This window comes from Pleurodeles waltl, chromosome 7 (assembly GCF_031143425.1).
Source record: "Pleurodeles waltl isolate 20211129_DDA chromosome 7, aPleWal1.hap1.20221129, whole genome shotgun sequence".
NCBI lineage: Eukaryota > Metazoa > Chordata > Amphibia > Caudata > Salamandridae > Pleurodeles > Pleurodeles waltl.
The window spans coordinates 1,359,505,686-1,359,529,999 of record NC_090446.1 but is presented as its reverse complement, the minus strand read 5'-3'; the positions used below and the strand labels follow the sequence as shown (position 1 = coordinate 1,359,529,999).

Genomic DNA, 24,314 nt, shown 5'->3' with positions numbered 1-24,314 from the left:
CTTAAAATAAAAAAATAAAAATTAAAAGCTACCCAAAACATGAAAAAGAGGAAGGTGATCACAACTGTGCTCAGTATGAAGCTGATGGGTTCTGTAGGCTCCAGTTAAAATATATGCTTGGGAGATTCTCAGCAAACACACACAAAAAAAAAAAAAAAAAAAACACACACAACACAGATCACAGTAGCATCTAAAGCTAAAGAAGATACAACTGAAAAACTACTTCTGGCAGCAAAGCCCTAACTGACATGCAACAATCTGCCTTACAATCACATCAAAAATACAAGTCACGACCCACTACACAGTATTTACAACCAATAATTGCATTGAAATCACTAGTATTTATATCAGGCACTGACGCTGCAAAGATTGGGGGATAAATTGATATGGAGATAGGGGTGGTAACTCACTGGTACGCTGCGGACAGTTGACGGATCGGGGGCACAAGTAAGACGCAGATAGTGTTTTGTAATATCTTGGCAGGTGCCATTAATTTTGAGTTCGTTCCAGTCCAAAGAATCTGAACTACTAGCTTCCATGCTGTTTATCTGCAGGACAAGTGGCTCCACGCGTAGCTTTTTGGAGTGTGTGTGCTGGAAGCGTGCAGCCCGCTTTTGCTTTTTGAAGTCTCTCTCAGGCTCATCATAGTCTAAGGCAATAGTCTTCTTTCGGCTGCGTGGCTTGGTCACAACTTGCTGATCATATCTAATAAACAAAGACAGTAGTAATAGCAAGTAATAAAGTATTTCTAAATCGACTATACTGCAGTTTCTCAGATCTGGTGACTACACCACACTACTGAATGTGATCATTTGTCGATAGATGCTACAACTACATTTTTTCCAGGAGCTCAAGTTCTCATTCATACATACGATCTACAGAAGAACAGTCTTATGACCGCATGATACCTTTTCCCCCTTTGAATTCTTCCATGTCCGCGGTCCATATGTGCCCCTGAGTCACGGGTTTTACGGGTGCTCCGCTGCCCACTGGAACGGACTTCGCTGCCAGAAATGGAGCCACTCTCAGAGTCGGAATGAGAATTGCTGCAAATAGTGTACAAGATGATTGGTTACACAAAGTAACATGTACAGATCACATATAACCTATATACCACAAGTGTATGAAATAAGGTCTCTGCTTTCTCCACGTGCTTTTAGCCATGGGAAACAAGAATTGTAGGCACTAGCTAATGGATTTAGGCCATTAAAGATAAGCAACTCGTTTGAAAAATCACAACAAAGTACAGTTTTAAGCAATGGGACCATGCTATTCTAGTAACAAAACAGGCCCTTCACATTCCTTGGCTCCCTTCCATAGGACATTTTGAATTACCTTCGTTTGTAGCGGCGTTGCGGTGACCTTGAAGTAGATCGTGACCGGGATCTGGACCCAGTGCTTGAAGATGAGCTGGATTCCTTCATGAAGACATTTCGGTTGCCAAACTTGGTGGGAAAACTGCCTCCACGGCCGCGCAGGGCTCCACCTCCCGTGCTCGAAGCAATGCTCCGCTGAGACTGGGTGACTGTTATTGTACCTCGAGGCGACAGGTTTGTCCCCCTCTGTGTCTGTATAGATGGGGGCTCCCACCTCTTCTTCTTAGGGCTTTCTTTTACATCTTCCTTGGCACATCTAAAAGGAAGAAGGGTTACTTTATTTTTTAAAGTGAAAGAGCTAAACTACTGATTAAAGCACAAAATAGGTTGCTGTGCATAAAACCGATGGAGCAGAGGTCCTATTCAACACCTACAAAGTGCTTTTACACCCCCTCCCTTCTTTACCGGGTGTACGCACACACTCTGGTGCCAAGCACTTTCTTCGGTGGTTGCATAGACCTTGAACAAAGAGTGGAGGGGACTTCCATTAATCTTTACACCAAAAGGATGTACTCAGAACTTTCAATGATTTATGTATTTATTTTTATACACCGTGTGGGAAGTTGGCTCCGTATATATTATCTCAAAGTAAGAGATAGTGTGCACAGAGTCCAAGGGTTCCCCTTAGAGCTAAGATAGTGGCAAAATTAGATAATTCTAATGCTCTATTTTGTGGTTCTGTGGTCGAACAGTAGGCTTATCAGAGGGTAGTGTTAAGCATTTGGTGTACGCACACAGGCAATAAATGAGGAACACACACTCAAAGACTTAACTCCAGGCCAATAGTTTTTATATAGAAAAATATATTTTCTTAATTTATTTTAGAAACACGAGATTCAAGATTTAAAGTAAATACATAAAATTCAAGGTAGTCCACACAGGTAAGTAAGGAACTTTGAATTAGAGAAGTAACATATACAGTATTAGCTAAAATAGCAATAAGCTATTTTATAAGTGGACACAGTGCAAAAATCAACAGTTCTTGGGGGAGGTAAGTATTGGTTAGTTTTTCAGGTAAGACAGACACTGTAGGAAGTTGGCTCTGTATGTGCTATTTCAAAGTAAGGAATAGCATGCACAGAGTCCAAGGGTTCCCCTTAGAGGTAAAATAGTGGTAAAAAGAGATAATACTAATGCTCTATTTTGTGGTAGTGTGGTCGAGCAGTAGGCTTATCCAAGGAGTAGTGTTAAGCATTTGTTGTACATACACAGACAATAAATGAGGTACACACACTCAGAGACAAATCCAGCCAATAGGTTTTGTTATAGAAAAATATCTTTTCTTAGTTTATTTTAAGAACCACAGGTTCAAATTTTACATGTAATAGCTCTTTTGAAAGGTATTGCAGGTAAGTACTCTAGGAACTTTGAATCATTACTTTAGCATGTATACTTTTTACATAAAACACAATAAGCTGTTTTAAAAGTGGACACTAGGTGCAATTTTCACAGTTCCTGGGGGAGGTAAGTTATTGTTAGTTTTCACAGGTAAGTAAGTCACTTACAGGTTTGAGTTTTTGGTCCAAGGTAGCCCACCGTTGGGGGTTCAGAGCAACCCCAAAGTTATCACACCAGCAGCTCAGGGCCGGTCAGGTGCAAAGGTCAAAGAGGTGCCCAAAACACAGGCTATAATGGAGAGAAGGGGGTGCCCCGGTTCCAGTCTGCCAGCAGGTAAGTACCCGCGTCTTCGGAGGGCAGGCCAGGGGGGTTTTGTAGGGCACCGGGGGGGACACAAAGTAGCACAGAAAGTACACCCTCAGCAGCGCGGGGGCGGCCGGGTGCAGTGTGCAAACACGCGTCGGGTTTCCTTCAGGTTTCAATGGGAGACCAAGGGGCCTCTTCAGCGATGCAGGCAGGCAAGGGGGGGGCTCCTCGGGGTAGCCACCACCTGGGCAAGGAAGAGGGCCTCCTGGGGGTCACTCCTGCACAGAAGTTCCATTTCTTTAGGGGCTGGGGGCTGCGGGTGCAGGGTCTTTTCCAGCTGTCGGGAAATGGAGTTCAGACAGTCGCGGTCAGGGGGAGCCTGGGGATTCTCTCTGCAGGCGTCGCTGTGGGGGCAACTTTAGTTACTCACAGTCGTAGAGTCGCCGGAGGGTCCTCCCTGAGTTGGTTGGTCTCCACCAGTCGAGTCGGGGTCGCCGGGTGCAGTGTTGCAAGTCTCACGCTTCTTGCGGGGAATTGCAGGGGTCTTTAAATCTGCTTCTTGTAACAAAGTTGCAGTTCTTTTGGAGCAGTGCCGCTGTCCTCGGGAGTTTCTTGTCTTTTTCGAAGCAGGGCAGTCCTCAGAGGATTCAGAGGTCACTGGTCCCTTGGAAAGCGTCGCTGGAGCAGGTTTCTTTGGAAGGCAGGAGACAGGCCGGTAAGTCTGGGGCCAAGGCAGTTGGTGTCCTCTGTTCTTCCTCTGCAGGGTTTTGCCAGCTCGGCAGTCCTTCTTCTTGTAGTTGCAGGAATCTAAATCTTTAGGTTCAGGGAAGCCCTTAAATACTAAATTTAAGGGCGTGTTTAGGTCTGGGGGGTTAGTAGCCAATGGCTACTAGCCCTGAGGGTGGGTACACCCTCTTTGTGCCTCCTCCCAAGGGGAGGGGGTCACATCCCTAATCCTATTGGGGGAATCCTCCATCTGCAAGATGGAGGATTTCTAAAAGTTAGAGTCACTTCAGCTCAGGACACCTTAGGGGCTGTCCTGACTGGCCAGTGACGACTCCTTGTTATTCTCATTATTTTCTCCGGCCTTGCCGCCAAAAGTGGGGGCCGGGGCCGGAGGGGGCGGGCAACTCCACTAGCTGGAGTGTCCTGCGGTGCTGTGACAAAGGGGTGAGCCTTTGAGGCTCACCGCCAGGTGTTACAGCTCCTGCCTGGGGGAGGTGTTAGCATCTCCACCCAGTGCAGGCTTTGTTACTGGCCTCAGAGTGACAAAGGCACTCTCCCCATGGGGCCAGCAACATGTCTCTAGTGTGGCAGGCTGCTGGAACCAGTCAGCCTACACAGATAGTCGGTTAAGTTTCAGGGGGCACCTCTAAGGTGCCCTCTGTGGTGTATTTTACAATAAAATGTACACTGGCATCAGTGTGCATTTATTGTGCTGAGAAGTTTGATACCAAACTTCCCAGTTTTCAGTGTAGCCATTATGGTGCTGTGGAGTTCGTGTAAAACAGACTCCCAGACCATATACTCTTATGGCTACCCTGCACTTACAATGTCTAAGGTTTTACTTAGACACTGTAGGGGCACAGTGCTCATGCACTGGTACCCTCACCTATGGTATAGTGCACCCTGCCTTAGGGCTGTAAGGCCTGCTAGAGGGGTGACTTATCTATACTGCATAGGCAGTGAGAGGCTGGCATGGCACCCTGAGGGGAGTGCCATGTCGACTTACTCATTTTGTTCTCACTAGCACACACAAGCTGGTAAGCAGTGTGTCTGTGCTGAGTGAGGGGTCTCTTAGGGTGGCATAATACATGCTGCAGCCCTTAGAGACCTTCCCTGGCATCAGGGCCCTTGGTACCAGAGGTACCAGTTACAAGGGACTTATCTGGATGCCAGGGTGTGCCAATTGTGGAATCAAAAGTACAGGTTAGGGAAAGAACACTGGTGCTGGGGCCTGGTTAGCAGGCCTCAGCACACTTTCAATTCAAAACATAGCATCAGCAAAGGCAAAAAGTCAGGGGGTAACCATGCCAAGGAGGCATTTCCTTACACATATTTTTAGGGATATTTTAATGAAAGTATTCCACCAGGATCCTGTATGGGCTTAACTCTTCTGTTCTTATGGCTTGACTTGAGTTTACCATGAAAGATAACAAGAATTATAGTCAAGCTGCTTTTCCTTTCATTCATGTAACCCCTACATACTACTTTACACCCCAGAGGGCACCTTAGAGGTGCCCCCTGAAACCTTAACCGACTATCCGTGTAGGCTGACTAGTTTTAGTAGCCTGCCACACACCAGACATGTTGCTCTGTGGCTAGTAAAGCCTGCACTGGGTGGAGATGCTTCTCACCTCCCCCTGCAGGAACCGTAACACCTGGCGGTGAGCCTCAAAGGCTCACCCCCTTTGTTACAGCACCCCAGGGCACTCCAGCTAGTGGAGCCCCCTCCGGCCACGGCCCCACTTTTGGCGGCAAGGCCGGAGGAGATAATGAGAAAAACAAGGAGGAGTCACTGACCAGTCAGGACAGCCCCTAAGGCAACCTGAGCTGAAGTGACTGACTTTTAGGAATCCTCCATCTTGCAGATGGAGGATCCCCCCAATAGGGATAGGAATGTGACCCCCTCCCCTTGGGAGGAGGCACAAAGAGGGTGTAGCCACCCTCAAGGACAGTAGCCATTGGCTACTGCCCTCCCAGACCTAAACACACCCCTAAATTCTGTATTTAGGGGCTCCCAGAACACAGCAAGATAGATTCCTGCAACCTAAGAAGAAGAGGACTGCTGAACTGAAAACCTGCACAGAAGACGGAGACACCAGCTGCTTTGGCCCCAGCTCTACCGGCCTGTCTCCCCACTTCTAAAGACACTGCTCCAGCGACGAGTTCCCAGGGTCCAGCAACCTCTGAAGCCTCAGAGGACTACCCTGCATCTAGAAGGACCAAGAACTCCTGAGGACAGCGGCTGTTCCCCAAAGACTGCAACTTTGCAACAAAGAAGCAACTTTGAAACACCACACGTTTCCCGCCGGAAGTGTGAGACTTTGCACTCTGTACCAGACACACCCGGCTCGACTTGTGGAGGACAAACACCACAGGGAGGACTCCCCGGCGAGTACGAGACCGTGAGTAGCCAGAGTTGACCCCCTTGAGCCCCCACAGCGACGCCTGCAGAGGGAATCCCGAGGCTCCCCCTGACCGCGACTGCCTGCTTTAAAGACCCGACACCTGGTAAAGGCACTGCATCCGCAGCCCCCAGGGCCTGAAGGATCAGACCTCGAGTGCAGGATTGACCCCCAGTTGTCCCTCTCCCTTGCCCAGGTTGTGGCTACCCCAAGGAGCCCCCCCTTGCCTGCATCACTGAAGAGACCCCTTGGTCTCCCATTGAAACCTATTGCGAACCCAACGCTTGTCTGCACACTGCACCCGGCCGCCGCTGTGCCGCTGAGGGTGTACTTTGTGTGCTGACTTGAGTCCCCCCCCCCGGTGCCCTACAAAACCCCCCTGGTCTGCCCTCCGAAGACGCAGGTACTTACCTGCTGGCAGACTGGAACCGGGTCACCCCCTTCTCCATTGAAGCCTATGCGTTTTGGGCACCACTTTGACCTCTGCACCTGACCGGCCCTGAGCTGCTGGTGTGGTAACTTTGGGGTTGCCCTGAACCCCAAACAGTGGGCTACCTTGGACCCAATTTTGAACCACGTAGGTGGTTTACTTACCTGCAAAACTAACAAACATTTACCTCCCCCAGGAACTGTTGAAAATTGCACTGTCTAGTTTTAAAATAGCTACAAGTCATTTATGTGAAAAATGTACATGCTATTTTGCTAATTCAAACTTCCTAAAGTTCCTAAGTGAAGTACCTTTCGTTTAAAGTAATAATTGTAAATCTTGAACCTGTGGTTCTTAAAATAAACTAAGAAAAGATATTTTTCTATACAAAAACCTATTGGCCTGGAATTGTCTGAGTGTGTGTTCCTCACTTATTGTCTGTCTGTGTACAACAAATGCTTAACACTACCCTCTGATATTCCTACTGCTCGACCACACTACCACAAAATAATTCTAATGCTCTATCTCTTTTTGCCACTATCTTACCTCTAAGGGGAACCCTTGGACTCTGTGCATACTATTCCTTACTTTGAAATAGTGAATACAGAGCCAACTTCCTACACTTTTTATCAACCAATAATCACATTTAGGAAACACAGTCTCTCCAGGATCAACTTTATTATACAGTGAAAGCAGTTAGGAGGCTAGAGACAATGTAGTCTGCACAATGAGCTATAAGAGTATAGCCCCTCACTTAGCCACTATCGCCAACTGACTCTTCCCAACTCAGTTATTTGTGTTCTTTGACTCATTGCAGCACAGTGTGCCTGCACTTTTTTGCTGGCCTTGTGCATAAAGTATTGGGGGGGATGTTGCGCTCTCCCACACTTGTTAGCTTTAAGAGATTTATTCATCTTGTGACACCTGTAGCCATGTGATCCAATACAAAAGCCCCACTTAAATCTGGTAAACGTTGTAACAAAACAACCAGTATTCTGCTATGTGGCTTTTGTCTCAGTGCTCTATACAATATGTATATGTTGATCGAGAAGTGCTTGAGGTGCTTACTAACTGGCCAGAACAAAAATACCTAGTTAAACAAGAAATTCCCGGTTACGGAGAAAGAACTGAGAACTTCAGATTTTGAAACATGGCTTGTTTCTGCTCCCTCCTTCTGTACAACTTAGTCCAGAAAAAAAGTACCTGTCGTGTTGACTTACCCTGGAAGCGGCTCATTGTTCCAGTCTATAGTATAGGCAGTTCCATCATGTAACCTGGCCTGCAGCACCTCCTTCAGCAGTTTTTCAGTTCTATCCTTGTCCTCTTCAGACTCACAAGCTGTAAAACAGCGCTGAACATACTCTTTTAAAGCCTGGGGCCAGTCATCTGTCTTTGTAGATGCACTGCTGTTAGAAATGAAAAGAACTGTCAAATTCCATATCAAAACCTACAGTCACTTTTTAAAAATAAATAATGAAATAGTGACTGCATCAAATTGCAGGATTATGCTGCTAAACTACCAAAATGACTACAATATCGGTTAAAGGTTTACTTTGAGCACCTTCATATAAAGGCAGTCATCAACCTCCCCAGGTAGTAGTCGCCATCACACTAAATATGCTGCTCACCATCAAACACTGCCCCCCTACTCCCAGTTCCTTCTGGTTTCTGCCTACATGCTTCCAGATCCTCTTCACTGGCATTGCTACTGATGACTAAGTTGGGACGCTTTGGCAGGGTTAAAGCAACTGGAAATTCTTAAAATAGCTATAACTGGAGCAAATTGCTTAAGTACACTTTCACCCATGAAGCATTATTTCTTACAAATCAGGAAAGTGAATGGGAACTAAATTTGCCTTCAACTCTGCAGGGCTCACATTATTTTACCTCATTAAAATGTAAACGATAGAAGGTAGCAATCCACCACTTATTTCTTCATTTTGCAATACCATATAGCATAAACATAACCCTTAAAGCATTACAAAGCTATACTATAATAATAAGCACTCAACTCTAGTTTACGTCATCTTTTCCCAAACTGAATGGGTAAGTACAATCTAAAGTGCAAAAAGTATATTTTCTCTGAATACTTCTGAGAGAGCGTATTTGATATTACATATTATAGACGTGAAATGCTGATGTCTAACAATGCTGTATTAATAAAACATTCATTAAAAGCGTATTCATAAAAATGGAGAATCGTTCATATGCATAAACTAATGTCAACTGTAAGGAATAATCATTTATAGTTTGCCTAACGGAGCACATTAAAACGTATAAAACTGCATTCATTAAAACTCGTATATCTTAAGTTAGCATGAGCCAAGCAGGAGCTGTGTAGCTCTCATATTAAAAGCGTATTTTTCCTGTCTCTTCAGTGTGCGGACTTGCAAACGACCATGACCCAGCTATTGTTCTTTCTGTATTAGTTTGAAACATGGGGACATTTTCCCATCCGCATGCTAGCATCTTTTAGTATAAAATGATTGTGCTTCAAAACATTTGTAGATACATCCAAGGACAATGAGACGAGGGAAAGAGAACTTTTAACCTGAGACGTGTGCCAAGATGATGAAGTAACCCCGGATATGCCACCTACAAAAGGCCGATTATGAAGACCAATCAGAAGACCAAACATCATCGAGAGATGACAAATGCATTACTTAATGTATAATTTGATAGGTTAAAAATGATGGGGTGTGTAGGAAGTTGGCTCTGTATGTGCTATTTCAAAGTAAGGACTAGCATGCACAGAGTCCAAGGGTTCCCCTTAGAGGTAAAATAGTGGTAAAAATAGATAATACTAATGCTCTATTTTGTGGTAGTGTGGTCGAGCAGTAGGCTTATCCAAGGAGTAGTGTTAAGCATTTGTTGTACATACACATAGACAATAAATGAGGTACACACACTCAGAGACAAATCCAGCCAATAGGTTTTTATATAGAAAAATATCTTTTCTTAGTTTATTTTAAGAACCACAGGTTCAAATTCTACATGTAATAGCTCATTCGAAAGGTATTGCAGGTAAGTACTTTAGGAACTTCAAATCATCAAAATTGCATGTATACTTTTCAAGTTATTGACAAATAGCTGTTTTAAAAGTGGACACTTAGTGCAATTTTCACAGTTCCTAGGGGAGGTAAGTATTTGTTAGTTTTACCAGGTAAGTAAGACACTTACAGGGTTCAGTTCTTGGTCCAAGGTAGCCCACCGTTGGGGGATTCAGAGCAACCCCAAAGTCACCACACCAGCAGCTCAGGGCCGGTCAGGTGCAGAGTTCAAAGTGGTGCCCAAAACACATAGGCTAGAATGGAGAGAAGGGGGTGCCCCGGTTCCGGTCTGCTTGCAGGTAAGTACCCGCGTCTTCGGAGGGCAGACCAGGGGGGTTTTGTAGGGCACCGGGGGGGACACAAGTCCACACAGAAATTTCACCCTCAGCGGCGCGGGGGCGGCCGGGTGCAGTGTAGAAACAAGCGTCGGGTTCGCAATGTTAGTCTATGAGAGATCTCGGGATCTCTTCAGCGCTGCAGGCAGGCAAGGGGGGGGTTCCTCGGGGAAACCTCCACTTGGGCAAGGGAGAGGGACTCCTGGGGGTCACTTCTCCAGTGAAAGTCCGGTCCTTCAGGTCCTGGGGGCTGCGGGTGCAGGGTCTCTCCCAGGCGTCGGGACTTTAGGTTCAAAGAGTCGCGGTCAGGGGAAGCCTCGGGATTCCCTCTGCAGGCGGCGCTGTGGGGGCTCAGGGGGGACAGGTTTTGGTACTCACAGTATCAGAGTAGTCCTGGGGTCCCTCCTGAGGTGTCGGATCTCCACCAGCCGAGTCGGGGTCGCCGGGTGCAGTGTTGCAAGTCTCACGCTTCTTGCGGGGAGCTTGCAGGGTTCTTTAAAGCTGCTGGAAACAAAGTTGCAGCTTTTCTTGGAGCAGGTCCGCTGTCCTCGGGAGTTTCTTGTCTTTTCGAAGCAGGGGCAGTCCTCAGAGGATGTCGAGGTCGCTGGTCCCTTTGGAAGGCGTCGCTGGAGCAGGATCTTTGGAAGGCAGGAGACAGGCCGGTGAGTTTCTGGAGCCAAGGCAGTTGTCGTCTTCTGGTCTTCCGCTGCAGGGGTTTTCAGCTGGGCAGTCCTTCTTCTTGTAGTTGCAGGAATCTAATTTTCTAGGGTTCAGGGTAGCCCTTAAATACTAAATTTAAGGGCGTGTTTAGGTCTGGGGGGTTAGTAGCCAATGGCTACTAGCCCTGAGGGTGGGTACACCCTCTTTGTGCCTCCTCCCAAGGGGAGGGGGTCACAATCCTAACCCTATTGGGGGAATCCTCCATCTGCAAGATGGAGGATTTCTAAAAGTTAGAGTCACCTCAGCTCAGGACACCTTAGGGGCTGTCCTGACTGGCCAGTGACTCCTCCTTGTTTTTCTCATTATTTTCTCCGGCCTTGCCGCCAAAAGTGGGGCCTGGCCGGAGGGGGCGGGCAACTCCACTAGCTGGAGTGTCCTGCTGGGTTGGCACAAAGGAGGTGAGCCTTTGAGGCTCACCGCCAGGTGTGACAATTCCTGCCTGGGAGAGGTGTTAGCATCTCCACCCAGTGCAGGCTTTGTTACTGGCCTCAGAGTGACAAAGGCACTCTCCCCATGGGGCCAGCAACATGTCTCGGTTTGTGGCAGGCTGCTAAAACTAGTCAGCCTACACAGATAGTCGGTTAAGTTTCAGGGGGCACCTCTAAGGTGCCCTCTGTGGTGTATTTTACAATAAAATGTACACTGGCATCAGTGTGCATTTATTGTGCTGAGAAGTTTGATACCAAACTTCCCAGTTTTCAGTGTAGCCATTATGGTGCTGTGGAGTTCGTGTTTGACAGACTCCCAGACCATATACTCTTATGGCTACCCTGCACTTACAATGTCTAAGGTTTTGTTTAGACACTGTAGGGGTACCATGCTCATGCACTGGTACCCTCACCTATGGTATAGTGCACCCTGCCTTAGGGCTGTAAGGCCTGCTAGAGGGGTGTCTTACCTATACTGCATAGGCAGTGAGAGGCTGGCATGGCACCCTGAGGGGAGTGCCATGTCGACTTACTCGTTTTGTCCTCACTAGCACACACAAGCTGGTAAGCAGTGTGTCTGTGCTGAGTGAGAGGTCTCCAGGGTGGCATAAGACATGCTGCAGCCCTTAGAGACCTTCCTTGGCATCAGGGCCCTTGGTACTAGAAGTACCAGTTACAAGGGACTTATCTGGATGCCAGGGTCTGCCAATTGTGGATACAAAAGTACAGGTTAGGGAAAGAACACTGGTGCTGGGGCCTGGTTAGCAGGCCTCAGCACACTTTCAATTGTAAACATAGCATCAGCAAAGGCAAAAAGTCAGGGGGCAACCATGCCAAGGAGGCATTTCCTTACAGGGTGTATTGACTAACCAATAGAATTTTGGGGGAATGAATTACTAGAAAGGGATAAAAACCCATGACACAGGAAATAACCATCCATTAGGTAGGGAATGATATTGATTACATCCCGAAACTCTGTCACACTAATCTGTGACTTGAGACTTAGACAAACCATCCTTGCCATACTGCTGCCCCTTACACTTTTCTCCTTAGGAGGAGAGTGTCTTGCCTCTAACTTAGATAGACTGACGGCGATCTAACTGATGTCCTGAAGACGAAGACTGATCCTGAATGCTGACTTAATCAGAGGAGGGTAATTATAAAATTGCTAATGGAAATTCATTTTGCCTTTCTTTCTAGGTACCAACTGCTGTATGTTTTGATAGAGACCTTAGCTAGAAGTTTTCCAAATTGGTGTTCAAAATTGTTTTGCATGACGCCCAACATGCTAATGCTAATTAGAGGTTAGACGAGGTATTCATTCTGACTGACAAACTGACGTGACTGACGTGGTGCTATGCTGAACTAGTATCTTAGAAAGTTTCATGTGTTATAATCCGCTTATATCTATCTGATTGTCTATGCTAGTGATCTTTGCATTATCGAAAGCTTATTGTGGTTGTCATCTTGTAATCGTGCTTATATGTTTATTGACTGAGATTAATGCCTTTGCTACTAGATTGTAATCAATAGGGAATAAAATGTATCAACTCCATTAAGGTGTGGTTATTCATGACTGAAAGGTCATGGTTGCGCCGAATGTTTATTAATATCTAAAGTAAGAGATATTTTGGTGTTAAACGTTGACAATGTTATTGACATATTGATTGATATTATGATCAGTTATCTCGTCCTACGGTGTCTCACCACTGGGCCCAAAGATTCATTGGCCTAAAACGAGTCCTGATGTGTATAAATTGACATAGACGGACGCGTTAACAGTTCTGGTAGCAGAGTACGGTTGGCCCTTGGGGGCCCTAGGACGGAGTTTTCACTATTCAATTGTTTTCTTGTGATAATGCAAATTGGAAAGATGATGAGTTGCTAGATCTGCTATGAGCTTTCCTGGGATCTCGGAGCCTGCCTAAATGAGTTGGGAATGTTCTCGGCGCCATAGTATGTGTGGTTAGGGTCTTTTGCGCTTATTAAATCTTATGCACTTTGCAGGTGATTGTGAATACTGGAGTGTGATTAGGCCAAATTAAGTGTTGTTTAGAAGGAGTGGGCGTACTTCACAGCATGAGAGTAGGGAAGTCGGCGTACTTCATGTGAATGCAGCGCTTGTTGCTCAAAATTATCCACGTGGTTGGTTGTTGTATACGGGCCTATTGAGGTCTAAGACTCCGGAGTATGATGTTAAAATGGTTTATGTTGTAATCTGTGCGGTTTAATAGGTCAATCGGGCGTGGTTGACAGATTGAGTTTCGAGATATGATGCATGTGCGTAACCTTCGATGGAGATTTGACAAGTTCTAAAAGTGCACTAGAAGGAGTCATTGACAAGTCGAGAGTAGGATTTGCAGGACGAATTCTGCTTGCGTATGAGGGAACTGAGAAGGAGAGAGTAGCGGCCGAGGCTTCAAGTGAAATCTCTGTAAAGTTCTGAAGCGAATGTGTTACCCTTCCTGTAGTGAACCGGCAGATTTGTGTTGTCATTCAAGTGCTAGCAATAATTTGCATTAGTTTGTATGAGTTGTAAGGAGTTAGAGAGGTGTGGACAAGCCGCAAGACTTTGTCAGCTGCAGTGTGTGTGAGTGTGACGTCAGTGGTGCCGCGCTGGGATAGGTCAGATGTCGAGAGGGGTCACGCACGGATTGGCTGCCGTCCGTGAGAGGCAATAGGTTGAGCAAAGGGTAGGTGAAGAGTGTCCTGGGAACAAAGCCGTTTCTGAGTAAAAATAAAATGAATTTTGTTAAGGCATTTAAAAGCGCATTGAAAGGAAATGTGTATATCGTTGCAACTGATGGGGAACCTACACCACCTGAGGGTACACCAGCTTACACGGTTATGGAGGAAAAGGGTGTTGCACCGTGTTTATGGATAAAACAATGGTGCAAACTAACAGAGAAAGAAGGGTGTCTAGCGTTTCCCGAACATGGAACGTTTAATCAAAAGGTTTTAGAAAACCTGAGGTGGATGTTAAGTACGCAGCAACCACCTCCTCGACCAGCACAATATGAGGTTTGGCAATTTGGGACCTGATGGCTCTTAAACATAGACAAGAAAGATTTCACAGGAGATGGACGAGAGCCGAAAAATCCTATGCAGAGGCTAGGTGGGATAATGAGAACAAAATGTGGAGACGAGGAATAGTGGATGGGTTGAAGCTGTTTCCGGCAATAACCCAGGGAGAGGAAACACAGGGAAAGAAAGCTTCTTGCAAAACTGACAAAGAACCAGACAAACACAAAGAGAATAAAAGATCTTGGGAAGAAGAGGACGAATCAGATGATGAGGCGTTTATGGATAGGCTGTTACATGATCGTCCACCACCTTACGCGGTGAACGACAGTGCTCCAAGTACTAGCTTGGATCCTGGGAACCAGACGAAAGAGAAGGGTGTTACTGATACAGTGCAGAATAGCGATACAGCTTTGATACAGAATGTTGTCAGTGTACCCACTGCTCCAGACCCGCCGATACAGTTACAGCCTCCACCACAGATAAAAAGAATTTATCCAGATGTTCCAGTACTTGAGACTACTACGAACTTGGTGGTGCAGCCAGACCCGATATATACAAAGCCAAGGTTAATGCAGATTGAGTCAACTCCGCAGTTAGTGTCACAACCGCCAAAACTGATACCTGGGTATAACCCAGTAGCGGGTCCTTTAAAAGAACCTGCACCAGGATTATTAGATCAGACCTATGGTGTTGAAGCTCCAAGAAGCTTGGGGGCAGGCCAGACACCTGCCACTATATCACTACCCATTACAGTTGGTCCCCCGGTGCAGTTCTATGCACAGGAGAAAACAAGGATGTGTGAACAGGGAGTCCTAACTCATGAAACGATAAGAGGAGGGCCTATTATAACTCCACAAATAATGACACAGAGAGAACAGGCTTGTGAACAATCAAGACCCTTAATGGACCTTAGTCCAATAGGGGCACCTCTTGAGGCAATGCGACAAGCAGGATTGGGAGTCTTGACTCCCCAAACTATGAGTACAAATACCTCATACACTCCAATGATACATGCAGGGAACATTTCACTGCAGGGTTTTACAGTACAACAGCTAAATGAGTGGTTAGAGAAAACCTGCACATCACAAAGGGCTACAGCAGCTGCAATCGAACCTGAGAAAGAGAAACACGATGAATACCTAAATCTAGTACGACTAGGAGCAGAAGCTGTTGAATTGGTGGATGGAACAATGGGAGTAAATAGGTTGGAGTCTTACACTGAGGCAGAATTAAGGTATTTATGCCCTAAAATCACCAAAGAGGTAGGCAAAGTACACCAGAAATTAACGAATTTGGCAGACAAATACAATATCGACATTGGGAACACAAAACATTTGAAACGGAGTTACAGATTAGATTTTGACTCAAAAGATTTTGAGCACATGAGATCTGCAGGCATGAAGACACATTTGAAAGAGCTGCTGCAAAGCGCACAAATTTGGGGAGCACTAGAGAAATGGGAAGGCCGATGGATGAAGAAAAGAGATAAGGGGAAAAGAGATAGTCCAGTATCTAATGAAACAACAGTCACACCAAACTTAGAGACAGTGAAAATCCTACCTATGAGAGAAACAGCTGGTGGTGTTTTGGTGCATGTGCCTTGGTCCAGGGGAGACATTTTGTCCTTTACGAATGATTATCCCAGGTTAAGAGAAAAACCGATCGAATGGTTCGTAAAGCTTGCGAAGTGTCTCTGGGAAGACTTAAATACCTTGTTTGAGATTATTGTTCCGCCAGACTTGTGGCTTGAATGCAAGAGAGGGGTAGATTGGCCCACAAAGGAACCGACAAGGGATAAAGTGACTGGAGCGCCTTCTGAAGAGGTGATTAAATATTGTAGGAAGTTGGCTCTGTATGTGCTATTTCAAAGTAAGGAATAGCATGCACAGAGTCCAAGGGTTCCCCTTAGAGGTAAAATAGTGGTAAAAATAGATAATACTAATGCTCTATTTTGTGGTAGTGTGGTCGAGCAGTAGGCTTATCCAAGGAGTAGTGTTAAGCATTTGTTGTACATACACATAGACAATAAATGAGGTACACACACTCAGAGACAAATCCAGCCAATAGGTTTTGTTATAGAAAAATATATTTTCTTAGTTTATTTTAAGAACCACAGGTTCAAATTTAACATGTAATATCTTGTTTGAAAGGTATTGCAGGTAAGTACATTAGGAACTTTGAATCATTTCAATTGCATGTATACTTTTCAAGTTATTCACAAATAGCTAGTTTAAAAGTGGACACTTAGTGCAATTTTCACAGTTCCTGGGGGAGGTAAGTTTTTGTTAGTTTTACCAGGTAAGTAAGACACTTACAGGGTTCAGTTCTTGGTCCAAGGTAGCCCACCGTTGGGGGTTCAGAGCAACCCCAAAGTTCCCACACCAGCAGCTCAGGGCCGGTCAGGTGCAGAGTTCAAAGTGGTGCCCAAAACGCATAGGCTTCAATGGAGAGAAGGGGGTGCCCCGGTTCCGGTCTGCTTGCAGGTAAGTACCCGCGTCTTCGGAGGGCAGACCAGGGGGGTTTTGTAGGGCACCGGGGGGGGACACAAGCCCACACAGAAATTTCACCCTCAGCGGCGCGGGGGCGGCCGGGTGCAGTGTTAGAACAAGCGTCGGGTTCGCAATGTAAGTCAATGAGAGATCAAGGGATCTCTTCAGCGCTGCAGGCAGGCAAGGGGGGGCTTCCTCGGGGAAACCTCCACTTGGGCAAGGGAGAGGGACTCCTGGGGGTCACTTCTGCAGTGAAAGTCCGGTCCTTCAGGTCCTGGGGGCTGCAGGTGCAGGGTCTTTTCCAGGCGTCGGGACTTAGGTTTCAGAGAGTCGCGGTCAAGGGAAGCCTCGGGATTCCCTCTGCAGGCGGCGCTGTGGGGGCTCAGGGGGGACAGGTTTTGGTACTCACAGTCGTAGAGTAGTCCGGGGGTCCTCCCTGAGGTGTTGGTTCTCCACCAGCCGAGTCGGGGTCGCCGGGTGCAGTGTTGCAAGTCTCACGCTTCTTGCGGGGAGTTGCAGGGTTCTTTAAAGCTGCTTCTTGAAAAAAAGTTGCAGTCTTTTTGGAGCAGGTCCGCTGTCCTCTGGAGTTTCTTGTCGTCGTCGAAGCAGGGCAGTCCTCAGAGGATTCAGAGGTCGCTGGTCCCTTTGGAAGGCGTCGCTGGAGCAGAGTTCTTTGGAAGGCAGGAGACAGGCCGGTGAGTTTCTGGAGCCAAGGCAGTTGTTGTCTTCTGGTCTTCCTCTGCAGGGGTTTTCAGCTAGGCAGTCCTTCTTCTTGTTGTTGCAGGAATCTAATTTTCTAGGGTTCAGGGTAGCCCTTAAATACTAAATTTAAGGGCGTGTTTAGGTCTGGGGGGTTAGTAGCCAATGGCTACTAGCCCTGAGAGTGGGTACACCCTCTTTGTGCCTCCTCCCAAGGGGTGGGGGTCACAATCCTAACCCTATTGGGGGAATCCTCCATCTGCAAGATGGAGGATTTCTAAAAGTTAGAGTCACCTCAGCTCAGGACACCTTAGGGGCTGTCCTGACTGGCCAGTGACTCCTCCTTGTTGCTTTCTTTGTTCCCTCCAGCCTTGCCGCCAAAAGTGGGGGCCGTGGCCGGAGGGGGCGGGCAACTCCACTAAGCTGGAGTGCCCTGCTGGGCTGTGACAAAGGGGTGAGCCTTTGAGGCTCACCGCCAGGTGTTACAGCTCCTGCCTGGGGGAGGTGTTAGCATCTCCACCCAGTGCAGGCTTTGTTACTGGCCTCAGAGTGACAAAGGCACTCTCCCCATGGGGCCAGCAACATGTCTCTAGTGTGGCAGGCTGCTGGAACTAGACAGCCTACACAGACAGTCGGTTAAGTTTCAGGGGGCACCTCTAAGGTGCCCTCTGGGGTGTATTTTGCAATAAAATGTACACTGGCATCAGTGTGCATTTATTGTGCTGAGAAGTTTGATACCAAACTTCCCAGTTTTCAGTGTAGCCATTATGGTGCGGTGGAGTTCGTGTTTGACAAACTCCCAGACCATATACTCTTATGGCTACCCTGCACTTACAATGTCTAAGGTTTTGTTTAGACACTGTAGGGGTACCATGCTCATGCACTGGTACCCTCACCTATGGTATAGTGCACCCTGCCTTAGGGCTGTAAGGCCTGCTAGAGGGGTGACTGACCTATACTTGCATAGGCAGTGAGAGGCTGGCATGGCACCCTGAGGGGAGTGCCATGTCGACTTACTTGTTTTGTTCTCACTAGCACACACAAGCTGGCAAGCAGTGTGTCTGTGCTGAGTGAGAGGTCTCCAGGGTGGCATAAGACATGCTGCAGCCCTTAGAGACCTTCCTTGGCATCAGGGCCCTTGGTACTAGAAGTACCAGTTACAAGGGACTTATCTGGATGCCAGGGTCTGCCAATTGTGGATACAAAAGTACAGGTTAGGGAAAGAACACTGGTGCTGGGGCCTGGTTAGCAGGCCTCAGCACACTTTCAATTGTAAACATAGCATCAGCAAAGGCAAAAAGTCAGGGGGCAACCATGCCAAGGAGGCATTTCCTTACACAACCCCCCCCCACCCAAACGAAAGAGGATGAGACTAACCTTTCCCAAGAGAGTCTTCATTTTCTAAGTGGAAGAACCTGGAAAGGCCATCTGCATTGGCATGGGCAGTCCCAGGTCTGTGTTCCACTATAAAGTCCATTCCCTGTAGGGAGATGGACTACCTCAACAGTTTAGGATTTTCACCTTTCATTTGCATCAGCCATTTGAGAGGTCTGTGGTCAGTTTGAACTAGGAAGTGAGTCCCAAAGAGGTATGGTCTCAGCTTCTTCAGGGACCAAACCACAGCAAAGGCCTCCCTCTCAATGGCACTCCAACGCTGCTCCCTGGGGAGTAACCTCCTGCTAATGAAAGCAACAGGCTGGTCAAGGCCATCATCATTTGTTTGGGACAAAACTGCCCCTATCCCATGTTCAGAGGCATCTGTCTGCACAATGAACTGCTTAGAATAATCTGGAGCTTTTAGAACTGGTGCTGAGCACATTGCCTGTTTCAGGGTGTCAAAGGCCTGTTGGCATTCCACAGTCCAGTTCACTTTCTTGGGCATTTTCTTGGAGGTGAGTTCAGTGAGGGCTGTCACAATGGATCAATATCCCTTCACAAACCTCCTGTAATACCCAGTCAAGCCAAGGAATGCCCTGACTTGAGTCTGGGTTTTTGGAGCTACCCAGTCCAGAATAGTCTGGATCTTGGGTTGGAGTGGCTGAACTTGGCCTCCACCTACAAGGTGGCCCAAGTAAACCACAGTTCCCTGCCCTATCTGGCATTTGGATGCCTTGATAGAGAGGCCTGCAGATTGCAGAGCCTTCAAAACCTTCTTCAGGTGGACCAGGTGATCCTGCCAGGTGGAGCTAAAGACAGCAATATCATCAAGATAAGCTGTGATTAAGGACTCCAAACCAGCAAGGACTTGACTCACCAACCTTTGGAAGGTGGCAGGGGCATTCTTTAAACCAAAGGGCATAACAGTAAACTGATAATGCCCATCAGGTGTGGAGAATGCTGTTTTCTCTTTTGCTCCAGGTGCCATTTTTATTTGCCAGTACCCTGCTGTCAAGTCAAAGGTACTTAAGAATTTGGCAGCACCTAATTTGTCTATGAGCTCATCAGCTCTAGGAATTGGATGGGCGTCTGTCTTGGTGACAGAGTTGAGCCCTCTGTAGTCCACACAAAACCTCATCTCTTTCTTTCCATCTTTGGTGTGAGGTTTGGGGACTAAGACCACTGGGCTAGCCCAGGGGCTGTCAGAGCACTCAATTACTCCCAATTCCAGCATCTTGTGGACTTCCACCTTGATGCTTTCCTTAACATGGTCAGACTGTCTAAAAATTTTGTTTTTGACAGGCATGCTGTCTCCTGTGTCCACATCATGGGTACACAGGTGTGTCTGACCAGGGGTTAGGGAGAACAGTTCAGGAAACTGTTGTAGGACTGTAAGGAAATGCCTCCTTGGCATGGTTGCCCCCTGACTTTTTGCCTTTGCTGATGCTATGTTTACAATTGAAAGTGTGCTGAGGCCTGCTAACCAGGCCCCAGCACCAGTGTTCTTTCCCTAACCTGTACTTTTGTATCCACAATTGGCAGACCCTGGCATCCAGATAAGTCCCTTGTAACTGGTACTTCTAGTACCAAGGGCCCTGATGCCAAGGAAGGTCTCTAAGGGCTGCAGCATGTCTTATGCCACCCTGGAGACCTCTCACTCAGCACAGACACACTGCTTGCCAGCTTGTGTGTGCTAGTGAGGACAAAACGAGTAAGTCGACATGGCACTCCCCTCAGGGTGCCATGCCAGCCTCTCACTGCCTATGCAGTATAGGTAAGACACCCCTCTAGCAGGCCTTACAGCCCTAAGGCAGGGTGCACTATACCATAGGTGAGGGTACCAGTGCATGAGCATGGTACCCCTACAGTGTCTAAACAAAACCTTAGACATTGTAAGTGCAGGGTAGCCATAAGAGTATATGGTCTGGGAGTCTGTCAAACACGAACTCCACAGCACCATAATGGCTACACTGAAAACTGGGAAGTTTGGTATCAAACTTCTCAGCACAATAAATGCACACTGATGCCAGTGTACATTTTATTGCAAAATACACCCCAGAGGGCACCTTAGAGGTGCCCCCTGAAACTTAACCGACTGTCTGTGTAGGCTGACTAGTTCCAGCAGCCTGCCACACTAGAGACATGTTGCTGGCCCCATGGGGAGAGTGCCTTTGTCACTCTGACGCCAGTAACAAAGCCTGCACTGGGTGGAGATGCTAACACCTCCCCCAGGCAGGAGCTGTGACACCTGGCGGTGAGCCTCAAAGGCTCACCCCTTTGTCACAGCCCAGCAGGGCACTCCAGCTTAGTGGAGTTGCCCGCCCCCTCCGGCCACGGCCCCCACTTTTGGCGGCAAGGCTGGAGGGAACAAAGAAAGCAACAAGGAGGAGTCACTGGCCAGTCAGGACAGCCCCTAAGGTGTCCTGAGCTGAGGTGACTAACTTTTAGAAATCCTCCATCTTGCAGATGGAGGATTCCCCCAATAGGGTTAGGATTGTGACCCCCTCCCCTTGGGAGGAGGCACAAAGAGGGTGTACCCACCCTCAGGGCTAGTAGCCATTGGCTACTAACCCCCCAGACCTAAACACGCCCTTAAATTTAGTATTTAAGGGCTACCCTGAACCCTAGAAAATTATATTCCTGCGACAACAAGAAGAAGGACTGCCCAGCTGAAAATCCCTGCAGAGGAAGACCAGAAGACAACAACTGCCTTGGCTCCAGAAACTCACCGGCCTGTCTCCTGCCTTCCAAAGAACTCTGCTCCAGCGACGCCTTCCAAAGGGACCAGCGACCTCTGAATCCTCTGAGGACTGCCCTGCTTCGACGACGACCAGAAACTCCCGAGGACAGCGGACCTGCTCCAAAAAAGACTGCAACTTTGTTTCAAGGAGCAGCTTTAAAGACCCCTGCAACTCCCCGCAAGAAGCGTGAGACTTGCAACACTGCACCCGGTGACCCCGACTCGGCTGGTGGAGAACCAACACCTCAGGGAGGACCCCCGGACTACTCTCCGACTGTGAGTACCAAAACCTGTCCCCCCTGAGCCCCCACAGCGCCGCCTGCAGAGGGAATCCCGAGGCTTCCCCTGACCGCGACTCTCTGAAACCTAAGTCCCGACGCCTGGAAAAGACCCTGCACCCGCAGCCCCCAGGACCTGAAGGACCGGACTTTCACTGGAGAAGTGACCCCCAGGAGTCCCTCTCCCTTGCCCAAGTGGAGGTTTCCCCGAGGAAGCCCCCCCTTGCCTGCCTGCAGCGCTGAAGAGATCCGTTGATCTCTCATAGACTAACATTGCAAACCCGACGCTTGTTTCTGCACTGCACCCGGCCGCCCCCGCGCTGCTGAGGGTGAAATTTCTGTGTGGGCTTGTGTCCCCCCCGGTGCCCTACAAAACCCCCCTGGTCTGCCCTCCGAAGACGCGGGTACTTACCTGCAAGCAGACCGGAACCGGGGCACCCCCTTCTCTCCATTCTAGCCTATGCGTTTTGGGCACCACTTTGAACTCTGCACCTGACCGGCCCTGAGCTGCTGGTGTGGTGACTTTGGGGTTGCTCTGAACCCCCAACGGTGGGCTACCTTGGACCAAGAACTGAACCCTGTAAGTGTCTTACTTACCTGGTAAAACTAACAAAAACTTACCTCCCCCAGGAACTGTGAAAATTGCACTAAGTGTCCACTTTTAAAGTAGCTATTTGTGAATAACTTGAAAAGTATACATGCAATTGAAATGATTCAAAGTTCCTAATGTACTTACCTGCAATACCTTTCAAACAAGATATTACATGTTAAATTTGAACCTGTGGTTCTTAAAATAAACTAAGAAAAGATATTTTTCTATAACAAAACCTATTGGCTGGATTTGTCTCTGAGTGTGTGTACCTCATTTATTGTCTATGTGTATGTACAACAAATGCTTAACACTACTCCTTGGATAAGCCTACTGCTCGACCACACTACCACAAAATAGAGCATTAGTATCATCTCTTTTTACCACTATTTTACCTCTAAGGGGAACCCTTGGACTCCGTGCATGCTATTCCTTACTTTGAAATAGCACATACAGAGCCAACTTCCTACAAGGACTCTCCTACAATCAGCTTGCTGTTGGCCAGAGAGGGTGTCTGAGTAGATCACTCCATCTACTGAGCCATCTTTTGGGTCTGATGACAGAAGATCAGGGAGAGGTTCACTCTCTGCCTCCTGATCCTCATCTGTTACCATCAACAGATTTACATCAGCCCTGTCATGGAAGAGCTTAAGGCGGTTCACATGGATCACCCTCTTGGGGCTCCTGCTTGTGCCCAGGTCCACCAGGTAGGTGACCTGACTCTTCCTTTCTAGCACTGGGTAAGGGCCACTCCATTTGTCCTGGAGTGCCCTGGGAGCCACAGGCTCCAGAACCCAGACTTTCTGCCCTGGTTGGAACTCAACCATTGCAGCCTTTTGGTCATACCAAAACTTCTGGAGCTGTTGGCTGGCCTCAAGGTTTTTGCTTGCCTTTTCCATGTACTCTGCCATTCTAGAGCGAAGGCCAAGTACATAGTCCACTATGTCCTGTTTAGGCACATGAAGAGGTCTCTCCCAGCCTTCTTTAACAAGAGCAAGTGGTCCCCTTACAGGGTGGCCAAACGGAAGTTCAAAGGGTGAGAATCCTACTCCCTTCTGTGGCACCTCTCTGTAAGCAAAAAGCAGACATGGCAAGAGGACATCCCATCTCCTTTTGAGTTTTTCTGGGAGCCCCATGATCATGCCTTTTAATGTCTTGTTGAATCTCTCAACTAAGCCATTAGTTTGTGGATGGTATGGTGTAGTGAATTTGTAAGTCACTCCACACTCATTCCACATGTGTTTTAGGTATGCTGACATGAAGTTGGTACCTCTGTCAGACACCACCTCCTTAGGGAAACCCACTCTGGTAAAGATACCAATGAGGGCCTTGGCTACTGCAGGGGCAGTAGTCGACCTAAGGGGAATAGCTTCAGGATACCTAGTAGCATGATCCACTACTACTAGTATGTACATATTTCCTGAGGCTGTGGGAGGTTCCAGTGGACCAACTATGTCCACACCCACTCTTTCAAAGGGGACCCCCACCACTGGAAGTGGAATGAGGGGGGCCTTTGGGTGCCCACCTGTCTTACCACTGGCTTGACAGGTGGGGCAGGAGAGGCAAAACTCCTTAACCTTCTGGGACATATTGGGCCAGTAGAAGTGGTTGACTAACCTCTCCCACGTCTTGGTTTGTCCCAAATGCCCAGCAAGGGGAATATCATGGGCTAAGGTCAGAATAAACTCTCTGAACGACTGAGGCACTACCACTCTCCTAGTGGCACCAGGTTTGGGGTCTCTGGCCTCAGTGTACAGGAGTCCATCTTCCCAATAGACCCTATGTGTTCCATTTTTCTTGCCTTTGGACTCTTCAGCAGCTTGCTGCCTAAGGCCTTCAAGAGAGGGACAGGTTTCTTGTCCCTTACACAGCTCCTCCCTTGAGGGTCCCCCTGGGCCTAAGAGCTCAACCTGATAAGGTTCAAGCTCCAAAGGCTCAGTTCCCTCAGAGGGCAGAACTTCTTCCTGAGAAGAGAGGTTCTCTTTTTCTGACTGTGTTGCAGTTGGTTTC

General features: G+C 47.7%; 1 protein-coding gene across 2 annotated transcripts in view; it reads right to left on the bottom strand.

Moving 5' to 3' along the window:
• The window catches only part of LENG8 (leukocyte receptor cluster member 8), a 130,015-nt gene that overhangs the window by 47,382 nt on the left and 58,319 nt on the right, over window positions 1-24,314 (bottom strand). For both annotated transcript variants that reach the window (XM_069200799.1, XM_069200800.1), the window contains exons 7-10: window positions 7,796-7,981; window positions 1,336-1,632; window positions 909-1,046; window positions 411-705 (exon numbers count right to left, since the gene is read on the bottom strand). In XM_069200799.1, the coding sequence (XP_069056900.1) occupies window positions 411-705; window positions 909-1,046; window positions 1,336-1,632; window positions 7,796-7,981 (916 nt within the window). The remainder of the gene's footprint in view (window positions 1-410; window positions 706-908; window positions 1,047-1,335; window positions 1,633-7,795; window positions 7,982-24,314) is intronic.